This window comes from Molossus molossus, unplaced genomic scaffold (genome assembly GCF_014108415.1).
Source record: "Molossus molossus isolate mMolMol1 unplaced genomic scaffold, mMolMol1.p scaffold_m16_p_13, whole genome shotgun sequence".
Lineage (NCBI taxonomy): Eukaryota > Metazoa > Chordata > Mammalia > Chiroptera > Molossidae > Molossus > Molossus molossus.
Genome location: NW_023425348.1, coordinates 89174525 through 89193698, shown reverse-complemented (window position 1 = coordinate 89193698; position 19174 = coordinate 89174525). Strand labels below are relative to the sequence as shown.

The 19174-nt window shown below is 46.6% G+C and overlaps 3 protein-coding genes and 1 non-coding gene across 5 annotated transcripts; 1 reads left to right on the top strand and 3 right to left on the bottom strand.

Moving 5' to 3' along the window:
* Nucleotides 1-1265: 1265 nt before the first annotated feature.
* Nucleotides 1266-2006, bottom strand: LOC118628264 (ubiquinol-cytochrome-c reductase complex assembly factor 3). The gene is made up of 2 exons (XM_036259106.1): nucleotides 1744-2006; nucleotides 1266-1646 (listed from the first exon to the last, which is right to left on the bottom strand). Exons 1-2 carry the CDS (start codon nucleotides 1861-1863, stop codon nucleotides 1491-1493), a joined length of 276 nt encoding a protein of 91 aa, XP_036114999.1. The 5' UTR covers nucleotides 1864-2006; the 3' UTR covers nucleotides 1266-1490.
* A 4594-nt stretch (nucleotides 2007-6600) lies between these two features.
* CSKMT (citrate synthase lysine methyltransferase) lies at nucleotides 6601-8914 on the bottom strand. 2 transcript variants are annotated; one of them, XM_036259869.1, is made up of 3 exons: nucleotides 8519-8914; nucleotides 8272-8407; nucleotides 6601-8114 (listed from the first exon to the last, which is right to left on the bottom strand). In XM_036259869.1, the coding sequence occupies exons 1-3, from the start codon at nucleotides 8771-8773 to the stop codon at nucleotides 7459-7461; spliced, it is 1047 nt and encodes a 348-aa protein (XP_036115762.1). In that variant the 5' UTR covers nucleotides 8774-8914; the 3' UTR covers nucleotides 6601-7458. The 2 variants fall into 2 exon arrangements, with proteins under 2 accessions (XP_036115762.1, XP_036115761.1); XM_036259868.1 differs by having other exon boundaries at nucleotides 8272-8914.
* Nucleotides 8671-8819, bottom strand: LOC118629153. The gene has a single exon (XR_004959395.1). It is a non-coding gene; the product is annotated as a small nucleolar RNA SNORA57 (small nucleolar RNA).
* Nucleotides 8915-9023: 109 nt separating the features above from the next.
* Nucleotides 9024-15189, top strand: CUNH11orf98 (chromosome unknown C11orf98 homolog). The gene is made up of 4 exons (XM_036259870.1): nucleotides 9024-9087; nucleotides 9247-9371; nucleotides 14049-14146; nucleotides 14521-15189. Exons 1-4 carry the CDS (start codon nucleotides 9049-9051, stop codon nucleotides 14628-14630), a joined length of 372 nt encoding a protein of 123 aa, XP_036115763.1. The 5' UTR covers nucleotides 9024-9048; the 3' UTR covers nucleotides 14631-15189.
* Nucleotides 15190-19174: the final 3985 nt, after the last annotated feature.

Here is a 19174-nt window from a genome sequence, read left to right as displayed (position 1 = left end):
ATTTTAGAGACTGGGACACTAAAGCACATAACTTGCCCAAACTGACACAGGTAACTAGTTATAGATCCTGGACACACACCTGGGGAGTCCAACTCTAGGTGCCAAGCACCTTTATCAGAGCCTGTGTCGCTGCTGCTGATCACCTCACCCTAGTGTTCCCTCAAACAGCTGCTCACTTTCCTCTCATTTCCAGGCTAGGAAAGGGCCACAATTAAACTAAAGGTCACACATGACAGCACCAATGCTCATATCTAGGTTTATAACTGTGTATATAGTGTTCTAGCTAAATTTACTTAATAAAAGCAGCCTTTTTTTTTTCTATTGCAAGGACAAACGAGGAACCAAGCAATAGGTTTGGCTGTGGGGCTGCAACCTCTGACAGCTTTATCTCACCCCTTCAGTGGCATTCCCAGTAGATTCTATGACTGGACTCAGACTGCAAACTACTACAGTGAAAACTTTGAAGGGGGAAACCCCACTATTTACTGAGAGGCTGCTCTGCCAGGCACTACACTTGGCTTTTCTAAATTATTATTCTTATGACAGTCCTTAAGATAATTTCACCTTTTATAGAACAGGATTGAGGCTCAGAGAAAACTTGTAACATACTAGCAATGAATCAAGATCTGTTTGACTCAAAACAGTTTTCACTACTCCAAAGGTTAATGGCCACAGAAGACATCTGGCACCTGTTAAGTGCTAGAAGCCTCACTCTAACTTCACTGGAAGGACAGGAACCCAGTGTCCTCTCTGGGCATCTACTGTTTGCTACAAGATTTCCCAGGACAGCCCTGGCCAGTTGGGCTCAGCAGTTGGAACGTCAGCCCGCGGACTGGAGAGACCCAGGTTCTGTTCCGGACAGGGGCACATACCTGGGTTGCAGTTCGTCCCTGGCCCCGGTTAGGGTTGTGTGGGTGGCAAGCAGTCGATGTGTCTCTCTCACATCGATGTTTCTCTCTCCCTCCTGCTCTATCTGAAGATAAATGAGGAAAAGAATGTCCTCAGGTGAGGATAAAAAATAAAAATAAAAATTTCCCAGGACACGTCTGATTTCAGGAATGTCGCTTGGTTATCCCCAAAAGTACACTCAAACAGGCCACATGACCTGACTTCTGTTTTAAAAACATGATCGCTGTGTCTAATGGGCTTCATTCAGCCTCACAAGGTGAGCAGGGCAGACGTGTGCCATGGTCATCCCCGCTCATAGAACCGACACTTAAAACACTAGACATTTACAGGCGTCACAACGCAGGGCTCGCTCGCTCTCTGGATGGAGGAACGTGATTTACTGGTTCCTTCAGTTTGCCACATACGGCGCAGGCACGCGATAACAACGTGAATGCGCAGTCAGTGCAAGGTTTCGGGGGAAGCGCTCACCTGGCGGCAGCTCCCAGGGCTCGGGCTCCCCGCCAGGTCCATGGAAGAGAAAGGCCGCCTCGGACTCCTTCGCCAGAGCAGAGCTCCCAGGGCCCACTAGTGCAGGTCCCAGCTCACAGTGACTTCCCGCTGCCTCCGCCGCTGCTCAGCCAGTTCCTCCTCCAGGTCACGTTCTCCTGCGTGGAAGCTGCCTCCTGCAGGGTGGCCAGCACTAACTGTTTGGTCCTGTCCGCCTCTTCCCTGCTCCTCAAGTCCTGCCCCGGCATTTCCTGCAGTCAGAAAAAGAGGTTCGCAGTTTGGACCCCCAACCCGAAGCTCTCTCCGCTTGCCCATCCACCCCATTTCGGATTTTCCAGTTGCTCTCACCTTCAGCATCGCCTGAACCTGCTCCTTTCCCGGGGTCACAAGGACAAAGAGTGTGGAGCCCACGCCAGCCCATGCACCGACTATTGCGACTGCCATCAGCGTTTTGCGCAAGGACCCCATAGCCGACCTCACGACCAGCGAGACGGCCTCTGTAGTCTCCCGAAGCCTAGAAAGGCCGGCACTGCATCTCACCGCTTCCTGGCAGGCTAGAGCGACCCACAGAAGACACCATAGAAAAGGACTGAGATAGAGAGGACCCGATCAGCGAAATGTTTAGAATCTAGAGCGTCTGGGTCTTAAATCTAGATTTAGCCGAGAAGGTTGAACGCGTCAAGAAGGCGTTGTCGCCGAAGGCGGAGCGTGGGTTGGGATTGCTGAGGCTTAATTCTTGTGTGTGTCCTGGCTGGAGATGGGACCTGGAACCGTGGCGTATCGGAGGACGCTCTAACCAAATGAGTTCACCGGCCAGGCAGAGGGTGTGTCTTCATGGTTGCTGTGGGTTTTACAACTAACTGCTCAGTTCCTAAGTTTACTGATCAAGAGAATGCTAGGGAATGAAAGAGAAAAATAAGAAGAAGAAAAAAACTCGCCCTCGCCAGATGCTCAGTGGTTAGAGCATTGGCCCGCGGACCGATGAGTCGCTGGTTTGATTCCGGGCAAGGGCACGTACTTAGTTTGCGGTTTGTCCCGGGTCCAGCTGGAGGCGATGTGTCCCTCTCACGTCATGTTTCTCTTCCCCACCCCCTACTCTATCTGAAGATAAACAGAAAAATGTTCTCCGGTGAGGATTGAAAAAAAAGACTAGGGCCCTGGCTGGTTTGGCTCAGCAGTTAGAGCGTCGGCCTGCGGTCAGGAGAGACCCGGGTTCGGTTCCCGCTAAGGGCACGTACCTTTCACGTCGATGTTTCTCTCTCTCTCTCTCTCCCCCTCCCACTGTACTAAATAAACAAAATATCAAAAAATGTCCTTGGGTGAGGATAAAAGAAAAAAAAGAAGAAAGCTAAAAATTCAATTAAAAAAAAAAAGAAGAAAAGACTAGGGTTGTGCTCTGTGGTTTCCTACAATCACTGATGCTGTTTCAGTACACATAGTAGACATCCACGTACTTGGTTGGACACATCACTCAGTCTATTTACCCTCTTCAGACCCTTCAACTCCTGAACAAAAACTCATAGCCAAGTATACTGGGTGTGGAAAAGGGTATATTGATATATTTCTTTATTTTACTTGTTAAACCCTGGCCAGGTAGCTCAGTTGGTTAGAGCATCATCCTAATAGGCCAAGGTTGCAGTTGATCAGGGGACATACAAGAATCAGACACTGAATGAAAAAATAAGTGGAACAACAAATTGATCTGTCTCTCAAAATCAATAAATAAAAACTTTAAAAAACATTTTTAAATAAACTTGTTAAATTTTTCATCATGGTATATACCCTTGGCGCGTGTGTGTGTACACACCCTTGGCATGCATGTATCATGAAAACTCTAGATTTCATGTAACATAGATAGTTTGGAGAAGAAAACAGCTTAGTTGTGTCTGGACAAAGTCATTTAAGTTCTTTGTGCCCTGGTTTCTGCATTAGAAAATGAGGCTAATAACAGTATCTATCTCATAGTTTTAAGATAATTACATGAATTTACACATAAAGCATTTAATACAGTTCCTGGCAAATAGTAAACACTCTATAAATATTTATTTAAAACACACAGCCCTGGCCAGTTTGGCTCAGCGGTTAGAGCGTCGGCCTGCGGTCCGGAGAGACCTGGGTTCGGTTCCCGCTAAGGGCACGTACTTCAGTTGCAGTTTGTCCCCGGCCCTGGTTGGTCGTGCGGGTGGCAGCCACTCGATGTGTCCCTTCACGTCGATGTTTCTCTCTCTCTCTCCTTCCTCTCTCTCCCTCCCACTCTATCTGTACAAAAAATGGAAAAATATCCCCGGGTGAGGATAAAAAAAATAAAAGATAAAAAAAAATAAAACACACAAAGAGCCCTGGCCAGTTTGGCTCAGTGGTTGGAGCGTCGACCTGCGGGCCAGAGAGTCCCTGGTTCAGTTCCTGCTAGGGGCACGTACCAAAAAAAAAAAGTATTACTGGAAAAAAGTAAATAAAAGTAGTACTGGAAATAAGATAGTTTTTTTTTAAAAAACAAACAAACAAAAAAAACCATATAAGGAGCCCGGCCAGCCCTGGCTGATTTGGCTCAGCAGTAGAGCATTGGCCCGTGGACCAATGAGTCGTGGGTTCGATTCCGGTCAAGGGCACATACCTTGGTTGCGATTCGTCCCCGGCCCCTGGTTGGGGTCCTACAGGAGGCAGCCACTTGATGTGTCCCTTTCACATCAATGTTTTTCTCTCTCTCTCTCTTCCTCTCTCTCCCTCCCACTCTGTCTGAACAAAAATGAAAAAATGTCCTTGGATGAGGATTAAAAATAATAATAATAATAATAATAATAATAATAATGATGATGATGATGATCTTGGCCAGTGTGGCTCAGTGGTTGAGCGTCAACCCATGCACCAAGAGGTCACCAGTTCAATTCCCAGTCAGGGCATATACCCAGGTTGTGGGCCGGATCCCCATGGGGGTCAGGCAAAAGGTAACCAATCAATGTTCTTTCTCATTGATGTTTCTATTTCTCTCTCCCTCTCCCTTCCTCTCTAAAAATCAGTGAAGAAAAAAAATATATATACAAGGAAATGTGTCAGCTTGGGAAACCCAGTAAGTAAAGGAATTAGGAAGTTCCAAGTTTGATATCAAGGTTCTTCACTCACAGGGCTTTAATCCAGATGCCCTTGTTGATATCCCTCCTGCCTTTCCCAGTGTCACCAGGGAGTGAGTAGAAATAAGGCTTTTATCTCATTCTTGTGATTTCTCCCTCCCCTGGAAGGCCCATAATCTCCTAGCATGTCATTCTGCTCTCCTCAGAAGTGATTAAGGAGCCAGGCTCCAAAGAAGATTAAAGGAACAGTCTGTGGGGTGCTCTGGGCAGAGGTTCAGAACTCTACTCCGAGTTCAGCTACACTGCACACTAAAAATCAGCAGCTATGGACCTTGTGCCAGGGAACAAGGATGGGCCTTGGCCTAGAGATAACCCAGTCTCCTTCCAGCATCCAGAAAGTCCTAGGCTGACCAACCCTCTCTGGAAGGACAGAGAAGAAATTGACAGAGTTGAAGGTCACCAGGATATTCACGTTAGTACTTCCCCACCCTAAGTCCTGCTGCTGGCTTATCCTCCAATTTAGCCCAAGATAGATAGATCCCTGCTGTCCCCATGCAGGTTGTCTCTCAAAAGACCCATCTGCCCTCCATTGTGGTAGAAGCCTCTAAGGTAAGTGAAGAGAGTGGGGAGCTTCGGTGGCCACATGAGGATCTGCTGTTGCTCACTGATGATGAGGAAGAAGAGGCCCAGGTCTTCTTCCGGGACCAAAGTGAAGAGCCAGGTGAGAGAAGTGGCAGGTTCAATGGGGCCCTTGTGACCTGGATGTTCTGGGCAGGACCAAGATGGAAAACTCAGTTGTGTCCTTTGCATTAACTACTGCCAGGCACACAGGTGTCCAGTAAACATAATGAAAAAAAATGTTGAAGTGGGAGAAAGGTCAAGGTGACTGCCTTTAGAGGGTATTTCTGATGTCAGATGGGTCATGCGTTTTTGTTTTTGTTTCTTTATTGATTTTATTTTATTGTTTTATTTATTTTTTTCTTTATTGATTTAGAGAGAGAGAGGGAGAGAGAGATAGAAACATCGACGAGAGAAAACATTGACTGGCCACATCCTGCATGCCCTCCAATGGGGATTTGGCCCACAACGTGGGCATGTGCCCTGACCAGGAATCGAACCAGTGACCTCTTGGTGCATGGGTCAACACTCAACCACTGAGCCACACCAGCTGGGCGGGGCATGCATTTTAATATGTATTTTTAATATATGTATTTTTAATATATGTATTTTTAATTTTATTTATTTATTTATTTATTTTTGGTATGTGCCCCTAGTGGGAACCAAACCCGGGACTCTGGTCCGCAGGCTGATGCTCCAACCACTGAGCCAAATTGGCCAGGGCTAATATGTATTTTTAATATTTTAAAATATTTAGTTTATTGTGGGAAGAAGATAAAATTACCCCAAATCTGACTGCCTAGAGATAGTTGACATTTGTGATATCTTCTCTTGCAGATTTTGTTCCCTTGTCTGTATACTGTTATAGAAACGTTTTTGGAGGAGCATTTACTATGTGCTAGGCACTGTGGTAAACACTTTTACCTCATGATTTTTTTTTTTTAATCTTCACCCGAGGATATTTTTTCCATTTTTAGAGTGTGGAAGGGAGGGAGGGAAAGAGAGAGAGAGACACACACACACATCAATTGGTTGCCCGCTGCATGACCCCAGGTCAGGGATTGAACACAGGAATTGAACTCTCGACCCTTTGGTCTGTGGGCCGACCCTCTAACCACTGAGCCAAAGTGACCAGGGCTACCTCATGATTTTCAGAATCCAATGAGGGAGATACTTTCCCCTCATGAGGAAACTGAGGCTATGCAATTAGGCTTTTCATTATAATTGCAGTATTACTTTTTTGTTGTTTTCTTCTTCTTCTTTATTGATTTTTAGAGAGAGGAAGGGAGAGGGAGAGATAGAAACATCGATTGACTGCCTCCTCCATGGCCCCCAGTGGGGATTTGGCTCACAACCTGGCATGTGCCCTGACCAGGAATCGAACCTACCTGTTGGTGTATGGGTTGATGCTCAACCACAGAGCCACACTGCAGTATTACTTTTTTATAAGCAAAAATAACAAATTCATGGGGGTTTCTTCGTAAAAGGCAAAACATGTGAAGTGAAACAAGATCACAAGTTCATTTTATTTTAAAAATATTCAATGTATCAGGAATATTTCTTTCTGTTAATGGGCTCTTTAACTCCCCTCCCCCAACCCAGGCTGGACATGGAGCCCCATGGAACCCAGATCTCCCTTAAGAACCTTTAACCCAGAACTCAGCTGGGGGCAGGAACAGGTACAGCAAGATGCCTCCTGGATTCCTGAGAACACAGAGTGTCAGGAAGCACTCAATCCCTGTCCTCTCTGGGATCCAACAAGCTTCCGTGTTTGCCAAAGCCATTTTGTGGAATACCATCTCTTGCCTCCCAGGAGCGTTGAGGGTAAGTATTGTTTGTTCTCTCTCCCCGTAACATTTCACCTAGGTGTATGGAAGCCCTTCTACCCATCCTTTCATGATCCTCCCCTTTTCAGATCTGAAAAGTGAGTTTAGAGATTAGGTCACTGGGTCATACACATCAGTCATTGCTGAGATTTGGATTAAGAATTCTTATCTACTGCTTTTATAAGTTCCAGTTAGTTGGGGGTGGGGAATTATCCACTTGTATCTTCTCTATTCAGCATTTAATATTGGGCCTGATCCTGCTAAACGTCTCAGCTATCACTGTATATAATCCGCATAACTTCAGGTATTATTATTCCTACCTAGCTGGTGAGTAAACGGGCACCAAGACACGGTAAATACTGTGTGCATCAAGCTAAGTAAACGTGGAAGCCAAGACTCTCTCCACCTCTCCTCACTCAACAGAAACTCTAGGGTCAAGACTACAAGTCTTTTTTTTTTTTGGTACCTGCCCCTAGCGGGAACCAAACCAGAGTCCGCAGGCCGAGGCTTCAACCGCCGAGCCAAACTTGCCAGGGCAAAACTACAAGTCTTTAATGAGAGCCTTGAACCAAGTAAGCAAAGTAGGTGATGCCCCTGAAAGGGCCTATCTCCTGCACAGTCACCATCCAGCCTTGGGATCCTTGCTCCAGGCAGGGAAGTCGTACATCAGGGTCCTCATCTGAAAACTGAATCAGGGTCCCCTGGGGGCTTAAGACCCTCAGGCATTCTGACAGTAGCTGGTAAGCCCCAGGGAGACCACCGCGGGCAACAGCATCCCAGGTGCCCTTGTCCAGCACTAGCTGAAAGGAGCCTGAGGAAGCCACTGGCTCCAGGTTCTGTGCATCAGCCTGCATGAAGTGGAGGCGAGAGGCAGGATTCGCAGGGCACAGGGCTGTTTGGCCTTGGCCACCTTCCAGGACACTGTTCATGTGAGCCACAGCCACAGGAGAGAAGTCCACCCCCAGCACGTCCACAGCGTATGGGCACTTGGTGTAGAGGCCTGTACACAGGCTCGAAGTCCCACAGCCCACGTCTAACACTCGCAGTGGACAAGCATCCTGGGCCCCCTGCAGCAGCGGCAGTAGGAGTCCCTGGGCTTCCTCATACCCAAAGAACCAGTCGAAGGTGGGGACTCTGTCGAGCCGGGGTTGAGCGTGTAGCTTATCCCAGAGGCAGCGGTCCGCCAGGCAGCTACTGGCGAGGGAGCCTGTGGACATGAGTGGAAGGCACGTGTCACCTGGCGCCCGAGTTCTGTCAAACCATTGCAAAAACGACGCAACGTAACCTGACCTTTTAATATCCACACTGGACTGCGGGATTAGGAAGAAACCACCTTGCCCTCCCACTCTGTGCACCTTTCCTACCCGCCAAGGCGCGGCGCGTCCCCGCAGCCAGGGTCGCCAGGCGGAGGGTTCGGCGCAGCACAGCCATCCGGAGATGCCGGCAAGGTCGGCCAGAGAACCTGTTCTGCGAAATGTCGCCCGCACTCCCAGCTGAGGCCTGAGATTCGAGAGAAGATTTGCAAAACCCGCTTTCTAGAATAACGCCTACAGCGTCTCTGGCAGCCTCGGAACAAAGCACGCGGACACATACACCTACAACGGTACGAACCGCCTTTATTGGTCGCAAAGGGAAGTGGAACAGGAGGGGATACGACAGCTCCGGCTCCCGGGGCGGCTTCACAGACCTGAAACAAAAGGAGGCATGAGCACCCGGGGGAGGGGCCCGCTGAACTTCGTTCTGCCCTTCTTCCTGAAGGAGACGCGTGTCCCGGCGCTTGAGGATAGAACCGGCGGACGGGAAACCGTCGGCACCGAAGACATGACGCCGAGGGGGCCGGAGCCCTCTCCCTCTGCCTCCGTACATTACGGGGACCGGGACCGCACGCCCGACCCCCGCCAAGAAGAGGAGGGTCCGCAAGCCCCGCCCAGAGCCCCCGCACAACCGAGGAAACCACAACTCCAAGGGCACTTACTCTGTGACCGCCCTCCGAAAGGCTGAGGAGTCGGCGGAGCTCCTTTATATAGCACTAGGACCCGCCCCCGAGCCACGATTGGCTTGCGGAGGACGGAGGGGCGGTGCCCTCACGGGCCCTGCGTCGAGCGGAAACGCGGAGCCGAAACCCGCAAAGCTGCTCAGCCATGGGTGCCCCCGGCGGGAAGATCAACCGGCCCCGGACGGTGACTGTGTGGGAACGCCGACGTTGTTTCCGAAGCCTCCCAGAGCCCCCTAATCATGCCCGAGATGGGATCGATAGGCCAAAGTCGCCTATCCCGGGTGCGGGGATCCCGGGTCGCAGCGTGCGGCCTCCGTCTGATTAGCATGTTCTTCCCCTGCAGGAGCTGAAGAAGAAACTGTTCAAGCGACGGAGGGTGTTGAACCGGGAGCGGCGACTGAAGCACCGGGTGGTCGGGGCCGTGATAGACGAAGGGCTCACCACGCGGCACCACCTCAAGAAGCGCGCGTGAGTGCCAGACCCTCTGCCCCTGGGTTTATTGCTGAGCTCCTGAGCAGTTAGCACCTCTGCCTTCGTGGTGCGCTCGCTTTTGTGCTGTTTGTGCCTTAACTCTGCTAGCCTCTCACTGTACCGGTAGTTCACAACCTTTCTTTGGGTCTTGGACCTTACTGAGAATCTTAAGAGCGGTCAACTTTCCCATCTCTCCAAGAATAATTGTACATCCACATAGATGTTTATAAGGAAGTTGTGGGTTTTTTGTTTTTTTTTTTTTTACAGTTTTTTAAAATTTTATTTTTGTTACAGATGTTTCTCCTTTTTTTCCCCATTGACACCCTCCCCCCCACCCCACCCCTGTTGTCCGTGTCCATTGGATATGTGTACATGCATATAAGTTGTGTGGTTTATCTCTTCCCTCCCCCTACCAACCCCTCTTCTGAGGGTTGTCAGCCTGTACCCTACTTCCACGTCTCTGGGTCTACCCTATTCCTCAGGCTGTTATGATCATTATATTCCACAAATAAGTGAGATCATGTGGTATTTGTCTTTATCTGCTTGGCTTGTTTCGCTTAGGATAATACTTTCCATGTCCCTCCATGTCATCTCAAAGGATAAGAGATCTTTCTTTCTTACAGCTGCATAGTACTCCATTGTGTATATGTACCGCTGCTTTTTTATCCATTCATCTACTGATGGACACTTGGGCTGTTTCCAGATCTTAGCCATTGTAAATAGTGCTGCTATAAACATGGGGGTACATATATTCTTTCTGATTGGTGTTTCAGGCTTCTTAGGGTATATTCCTAGAAGTGGGATCACTGGGTCAAATGGCAATTCAATTTTTAATTTTTTGAGGTAACACCATATTGTTTTCTTTTTCCTTTTCATTTTTTTATTTTATTTTATTTTATTTTTTTTATCCTCACCCGAGGACATTTTTCCATTTTTTGTTCAGGTAGAGTGGGAGGGAGAGAGAGGAACAGAGAGAGAGAGAGAAACATCGATGTGAAAGGAACACATCGAGTGGCTGCCACCAACCGACCAGGGCCGGGGACAAACTGCAACCGAGGTACGCGCCCTTAGCAGGAACCGAACCCAGGTCTCTCAGGACCGCAGGCCAACGTTGTAACCGCTGAGCCAAACCGGCCAGGGCTTTTTTTTAATTTAATTTTATTTTTTTTCTTTATTGATTTTTTGTTGTTGTTGTTCAGGTAGAGTGGGAGGGAGAGAGAGGAACAGAGAGAGAGAGAGAGAAACATCGATGTGAAAGGAACACATCAAGTGGCTGCCACCCGCACAACCGACCAGGGCCGGGGACAAACTGCAACTGAAGTACGCGCCCTTAGCGGGAACCGAACCCGGGTCTCTCAGGACCGCAGGCCGACGCTCTAACCGCTGAACCAAACTGGCCAGGGCCATATTGTTTTCAATAGTGGCTGCACCAGTCTGCATTCCCACCAGCAGTGTACTAGAGTCCCCTTTTCTCCACACCCTCCCCAACACTTGTTTGATGATTTGTTGATGGTGGCCATTCTGACAGGTGTGAGGTGATATCTCATTGTTGTTTTAATTTGCATCTCTCTGATAATTAGTGATGTTGAGCATTTCTTCATATGTCTCTTGGCCGTTTGTAGGTCCTGTTTGGAGAGGTGTCTATTAAGCTCCTCTGCCCATTTTGTAATTGGGTTCTTTGTCTTCCTTTTGTTGAGTTGTATGAGTACTCTATATATTTTGGAAATTAACCCTTTATCTGATGTATCATTGAACATGATGTTCTCCCATACAGTGGGTTGCCTTTCCATTTTGATGGTTATTTATTTTGCTGTGCTATAAGGAAGTTTTAAAGCGCACACAGGAGTGTGCCTACAACTAGATGAATTTTCACAGAGGCACATGTGGGGTTTTGCATATAAATTTCAGGACCCCGTGAGTCTTGGGGAAGAGTTCCCATCCCATTCTTTCATTGACTTCGTCATTATCAATATTTGCAGTTTATAATAACAAACTTCTTTGGTCTTTGTCCCTGGCTCCTGGCGCAGAGCTCCTAAAGCAATTGGGATGATAGGAGTGTTTTTTATTTCATTAGGACCCCTTTGTGAGCACACCTAAATTTATGCTAATGAGGGACAGGGCGGTCACCAAAAAACCCCAGGGATTAGGATTGGAAATTTAAGTCTCACCCGCCCCTCGCAAACACACACACCTTGCCCTGGCCGATTTGGCTCAGCGGTTAGAACATCTGCCCCTGGACCAGAGAGGCCCGTGTTTGGTCCCTGCTACGGCCACTCCTTGTTGCAGTTTGTCACCCACCCGGTTGGGGTCGTGTGGGTGGCAACCACTCTATGTGTCCCTCTCACATCTATTTTACTCTCTCCTTCCTGCTCTATCTGAAGATAAATGCAAAAATGTCCTCAGGGTGAGGATAAAAAATACATAAATAAATAAATACACACCTCTGGAAAGTAGGGTAGGGGTGGGTGGGAGTGAAGGTGATTAAGCTCTAAAAAAACTCTTGGGGTGGGGTGGTGTGGCTCAGTAGATTAAGCATCTTCCCATGCAACCAGAGGTCACTGGTTTGATTCCCAGTCAGGGCACAAGCCTGGGTTGAGGGCTCGATCCTCGTGCAGAGGGCGCAGGAGGTGGCCGGTTGATGTTTGGTGTTTCTTTCTCATTGATATTTCTATCTCTCTCCCCTTCTCCTTTCCTCTCTCTCTGTCTAAAAAATCAATAAAAATATATTTTAAAAAAACTCTTGAGGAACAGAGATTTGATAAGCTTCCTGGTTGATCAATTGGTGGAGGTCTAGGAATGTAGCTGGAGAAGGCATGGAAACTTCTGGCCCCTTCCCCACACCTTGCCTTATGCATCTTTTCCATCTGGCTGTTCTAAGTTGTATCCTTTTATAATAAATCAGTAAATGCAAGTAATGCTTCCCTGAGTTCTGTGAGTTATTCTAGCAAATTATAGTCTGAAAAGCGGATTATGAGAACCCCGCTTTATAGCATGTGGATCAGAAGTACGGGTGACAACATGGCTATCTCCATAAAATTTTCATAAAATTTTTTTAATCCTTACTCGAGGATATTTTTCCATTTATCTTCAGGTAGAGAGAGAGTGAGGAAGAGAGAGGGAGAGAGAGAAAAACATCAACATGAGAGCAACACATCGACTAGTTGCCTCCTGTACGACCCCCAACCAGGGCCGGGGATGAACCGCAACCAAGGTATGTGCCCTTGGCTGGAATCTAACCTGGAACTCATTGGTTCGCAGGCTGATGCTCTACTGCTGAGCCAAACCTGCCAGGGCAAAATTGAATTAAATTTGTAGGATATCCACCCTGGCCAGTACGGCTCAGTTGGTTGGAGCATCATCCCATACACCAAAAGGTGTTGGGTTCAATTCCCTATCAGGGCACATACCAAAGTTGCAGGTTTGATCCCGGGTCTAGGGGCCTTTGGGAGGCAATTAATCAATGTTTCACTCTTACATTGATGTTTCTCTCTCTCCCTTTCCCTTCCTCTTTCTCTAAAATCAATAAAAGCGTGTCCTCGGGTGAGGATTTAAAAATAAAATAATAAAAAATATCAGCTTTTTTTTTTTTTTAAGAGAGAGAGAGAAGCATCAATGTGAGAGAGTAACATCGATCAGTTGCCTCCTGTATGCACTCTGACTGGGAATCTAAACTAAAACCTTTTGGTATACAGGACAATGCTCCAATCAACAGATACCCAGCCGGGGCTAAAAAATATCAGCTTAAAAAAAATGTTGTATGGGGGGAACATCTGTAATGCTTTCAACAATAAAGATTTAAAAAACCTGTAGGACATTCAATTAATGTCTGCTGAGAATAGGATCATTGTTTGATGTAGGAACTCTGCCCCCCCACCCCCTACCACAGCTGGTGTCAGGAGTATCTAGAATAGAGAAGAAAAATAGTTTTTCCTTACAAATTTCTACAATATATTAAAATTTAGAATTTAATGTTAAGTACTTTATGTGTTGAGATTAAAATCACTACCTTAGAGCCAGATTTCAAACAGTTCTTTGATGAGGATCCAAAGACCTTTTATTTATTTTTTAATCCTCACCCAAGGATATTTTTTCCATTAATTTTTTTGTTTTTTTTAAAGATAGAGTGGGAGGGAGAGAGAGAAGCATCGATGTGAGAGACACATCAATTGGTTGCCTCCTGCATGACCCCGACCGTGGTGGGGATTGAACCTGTAACCGAGGTATGTCCCCTTGGCTGGGAATTGAACCTGTGACTTTTTAGTCCATGGGCTGACACTCTAACTGCTGAGCCGAAACAGCCAGTGCCAAAGACCTTTTCTTTCTTTTCTTTTTTTTTTTAATCCTCACCCGAGGACATTTTTTTTTTGCATTTATCTCTAGATAGACTGGGAGGGAGAGAGGGAGAAAGAGAGAGAGAGAAACATTGATGTGAGAGAGACACACATCAACTAGTTGCCACCCACATAACCCCAACCGGGGCCAGGGACAAACTGCAACCAAGGTATGTGCTCTTAGCGGGAACCGAACCCAGGCCTCTCTGGTCCGCCGGCCGACGCTCTAACCACTAGGCAAAACTGGTCAGGGTTGCCAGAGACCTTTTCAATAGCTACAACCACTTGTGTGGTTTGTGTTGGTTCAGGTTAATCTGGATCTTTGTTCCTACCAACCCTTCAGGTCCAGTGCACGTGCCAACATTACTCTGTCTGGGAAGAAGTGCAGAAAACTCCTGCAGCAGATCCGGCTTGCCCAGAAAGAGAAAGCGGCCATGGAAGGTGAGGCTGGGGCACAGAGGTGGGGTGAGGGGCCAGCCTGGATCTTCTTGGGCTCCTTCTTGGGCTCTTTTTTTATTATTATTATTTTTTTATCCTCACCCGAGGACATTGTTTGCTTTTATCTTCAGATAGAGCGGGAGGAGAAAGGGGGGAAGAGAGAAAGAGAGAGAAACATCGATGTGAGAGAGACACATACGACTGGTTGCCATCCATACAACCCCAACTGGGGCGGGGGGACAGACCGCAACCAAGGTACATGGCCCTTAGCGAGAACTGAACTCGGGACTCTCTGTCCGTGGGCTGATGCTCCAACCGCTGAGCCAAACCAGCCAGGGCAGCTTGGACTCTTTAATGCTTCTTCTCCTTCTGCTCAGTGGAAGCCCCTGCAAAGCCGGCCAGGACTACTGAACCGAAGCCCAAATCACAAAAGAAGACAAAAGCCCCCCAGGATGTAGATATGGAGGACCTTGAAGATGGAAGCTAAATCATACCCCTTTAACCAGAAGATTCTCACCTGGAGCCAGGAGGACTCAGTGGTTGTTTTAGAAGACTTTGGAGAAAACACTGAACCTTTCACTCTCCCCAGATTCCTCTTCCACAGTGGCCTAGTGACCTGCCGTGGAGGGATGTGTTGAGAGGGAGAATGGAAAAGAAAGATCAGAGACGTGACTCCTTAGCAGTCAACTCCATTTGTAATAAAGCCCGAGAACCCTCTCAGAGATGTGTGTGATTAAATGTAGGCATGGGGATGGGCCATGAAAAGGGGTCTGTAGGTGTAGAAGAAAGGCAGTTGACCCACAGAGTGTACTTGAGCAAAGGCATCAAGAAGCCAGCCTCTGTGACAGCCCTGTCTCTATAGTGAGTGGCACTCCAACTTTCGAATTCTGACCAAAATATAGATTATCATAGAGATGGCAGAGGAAGTAGGAGTCCTGACACCAGCCCTGCCACTGCTTGTGTGTGGCCAGCGTGGGCAAGTCACTTTATGTTATGTTTCCTTTGCTGGATTTTTATATATATATACATATATGTATATATATATATTTTTTAAGTATTTTTTCTTTATTGATTTTAGAGAAAGACGTAGGGAGAGGGAGAGAGAAAAATAGAAACATTGATGAAAGAAAACATCAACTGGCTACCTCTTGCATGCCCCCCACTGGGGATCAGGCCCACAACCTAGGAATTGAACCTGTCATCTTTTTTTTTTAATCCTCACCAGAGGAAATTTTTCCATTTTTTGTTCAGATAGAGTGGGAGGGAGAGAGAGAGAGAGAAACATCGACATGAAAGGGACACATCAAGTGGCTGCCTCCCACACGACCCCAACCGGGGTGGGGGACAAACTGCAACTGTGGTACATGCCCTTAGTGGGAACCGAACCCGGGTCTCTTTGGACCGCAGGCTGATGCTCTAACCGCTGAGCCAAACCGGCCAGGGCAAATCTGTCATCTTTTGATACATGGAACACGCTCAAAGCAACTGAGTCACACTGGCCAGGCCATTATTTTCCCCTTTTTTAAAAATACGTTTTTTGCCCAGCCAATGTAGCTAAGTGGTTGAGCGTTGAACCATGCACCAAGAAGTCACTGGTTCAATTCTGGGTCAGGGCACATGCCTGGGTTGTGGGTCAAATCCCCAGTGGGGGGGCATGCAGAAGGTGGCTAATCGATGTTCTCTTTCATTGATGTTTCTATCTCTCTCTCCCTCTCCCGCTTTCTCTAAAAAAAATAAAATAAAGAAAAAAAATTTTTTTAAACATGTTTATTGATTTTTCAGAGATACCTTACTGGGTATCAAGCCCACAACCTGGTCATGTGTCCTGACAGCAAATCAAGCCAGAACCTCTCAGTACATGAGATGACACTCAATGCACTGAACCACACTAACTGGACTATTTTTCTCTTTTAACATTCAGAAAACTTGTTAGAAGCTGGGGCTGGGATGTGTAATTGATGTGAAAAGCTGCCGGTGCATAGGTGTGTTCAATGGGAGAAAAGCATATTATTTTCTGTGCCCTATTTAATCAGTGCAGGCTTCCTGGAAGAAGGAGAGTTTGGGCCCAGTGTTCCACCTCCCAGGACTGTATTTTGAACAATATTAAGTTTTCACTGAAGTTAAGAGATTAGTACAATGAACCCTTATATATGCACTCTATCTGGATTTGCCAATTGTTAGCATTTTGCTTTACTCGTTTTATCTCTTTCTATGCATTTGCAAATATGTATGTGTATGAGCATGTATGTATCTTTGTTGTCTGCTGACTCATTTGAAAGTCAACTGCAGGTGACATTCCATCCCTAATTTTGCTATATTTCTATATAGTAAAAATACTATTATCACACCTAACATTTTAACATTAGTGAAATAGCTAATATTCAGCTTTTCATATTCAAATTTCCTCAGTTGTTCTAATAATCTTAATAGCTGTTTTCCCCCCTCAATCAAGGGACCAATCACATTGCACTTCATTGTCATGTCTTTTTTTTTTTTTTTATCCTCACCCAAGGACATTTTTTTGTTTTTTGTTCAGATAGAGTGGGAGGGAGAGAGAGAAACATCGACGCAAAAGGGACATATCGAGTGGCTGCCACCGGCACGACCCAACCAGGGCCGGGGACAAACTGCAACCAAGGTACATGTCCTTAGCAGGAACCGAACCTGGGTCTCTGGACCGCAGGCCGATGCTCTTACCACTGAGGAAACTGGCCAAGGCAATTACAGTGATACCTCGGTTCTCGAACGCCTTGACTTTTGACCAAATCGGTATTCGACCAGGAGATTCGAGAAACTTTTGTCTTGGAATCCGAACAAATATTTGGAACTCGAACTTCCGAGATGAGCCGAGTTGAGCCGAATGGCGTTCATTCGGCCCAGCGCGCCTTGCTCGCGTCATCAGTGTGAGTGCAGAGAGAGTCACGCTGTGTGGAGAGAGTCACGCTTTACACTGAATTTAACCCTTAGACATACTGTACACTTTTATTTCTTGTTGAGACTTATGTTTTTCTACATATTATATACAAATTAGGCCAGTAAATAGGCATTTTCTGGGGCTTGGAACGAATTAATCCAGTTTCCATTATTTCCTATTGCTTCGGTTCTCGAACAATTTGGTTCTCGACCGTCCTCCTGGAACGAATTATGTTCGAGAACCGAGGTATCATGTCTTTTTAGCCTTCTGCAGTTGAGAACAGTATCCCTACCTGGTCTTAGAAGTCTTCACATTTTTTGAGGAGTCTAGCCCAATATTTATTTCTTTAACAATATCCTACAACTCGGGTTTGAGTGTTTGTATATGTTTCCTCATAATTAAGTTTAGGTTAAGCATTTTTTGGTGAAAATTCTACATAGATGATTTTGTTTATTTTGTATTGCATTATATCAGAAGTACAGTGGACCTTGAACAACATACATTTGAAACACAAAAGTCCACTTACATGCGGTTTGTTTCAATAAATATTGTAAATGTATTTTCCTTTTTATTGAATTTATTGGGGTGACACTGGCTAAAATTGTATGGGTTTCAGATGCACAGTTCCACAATACGTCATCTGTACTGTATTGTGTGTTCACCACCCCAAGTCAAGTCTCCATTCACCACCATTCCCCCTATACCCTCCTCCACTTACCCTCCCCAGTCACTACCCTGTTGTCCATGTTCATGAGTTTTTTTCCCTTTTTTTAATCCTCACTCGAGGACATTTAGACATTTTTCTTTTCTTTTTTTTTATCCTCACCCGAGGACATTTTTCCATTTTTTATTAGATAGAGTGGGAAGAAGAGAGAGAGAGAGAGAGAGAGAGAAACATCGATGTGAAAGGGACACATCGAGTGGCTGCCACCCGCACAACCAACCAGGGCTGGGGACTAACGGCAACCGAGGTACGCACCCTTAGCGGGAACCGAACCCGGGTCTCTCTGGACCACAGGCCGGCGCTCTAACCGCTGAGCCAAATCAGCCAGGGCCATTTGGACATTTTTCAATTTTTTGTTCAGGTAGAGTGGGAGGGAGAGAGAGAGAGAGAGAGAGAAACATCAACATGAAAGGGACACATGGAGCCGCTGCCACCCGCACGACCAACCAGGGCCAGGGACAAACTGCAACCGAGGTACACGCCCTTAGTGGGTACCGAACCCAGGTCTTTCGAGACCACAGGCCGATGCTCTAACCGCTGAGCCAAGCCGGCCACGGCGTTTTTTCTTTTTTTTTGCTTAATCCCCCCACCTAGTTCCTTATGATTTTTTAAAAACTTTTTTTCTTTATTGATTTTAGAGAGAAAGAAGAAGGGAGAGAGAGAGAGACATCAACAAGAGAGAACATTGATCGGCCGCCTCCTGCATGCCCTCCACTGGGGATCTGGCCCACAACCTGGGCATGTGCCCTGATCGGGAATCAAACTGGTGACCTCTTGGTGCACTGGTCAATGCTTAACCACTGAGCCACACCAGCCAAGCTCCTTATGATTTTTTAAAAATATGTTTTTATTAATTTTTAGAGAGAGAGGAAGGGAGAGATAGAAACATTGATGTGAGAGAGCATCGATTGGCTGCCTCCCACACAACCCCCACCAGGGATCAAACCTGTAACCTGGAGTCGAACCAGTGACCTCTTGGTGCAGGGGACTACGTTCAATCCACCGAGGCACGCTGGCTGGGCATGGTTTTCTTAATAAATTTTCTCAAGCTTACTTTATTGTAGTAATACTATATATAATATAACGTACAAAATATGTGCTACTCGACTGTTTATATTATCAGTAAGACTTCTGGTCAACGAAAGGCTGTTAAGTTTGGGGGGAAGTCAAAAGTTATATGAGGATTAAAAAAATTTTTTTCTTTATTGATATTTAGAGAGAGGAAGGGAGAGGGAGAGAGAGAGATAGAAACATCAATGAGAGAGAACATTGGTTGGCTGCCTCCTGCATGCCCCCCACTCCTGGGAATTTGTCCCACAACCTGGGCATGTGCCCTGACTGGAGATCGAACTGGCGACCTCTTGGTGCATGGGTTGATGCTCAACTACTGAGC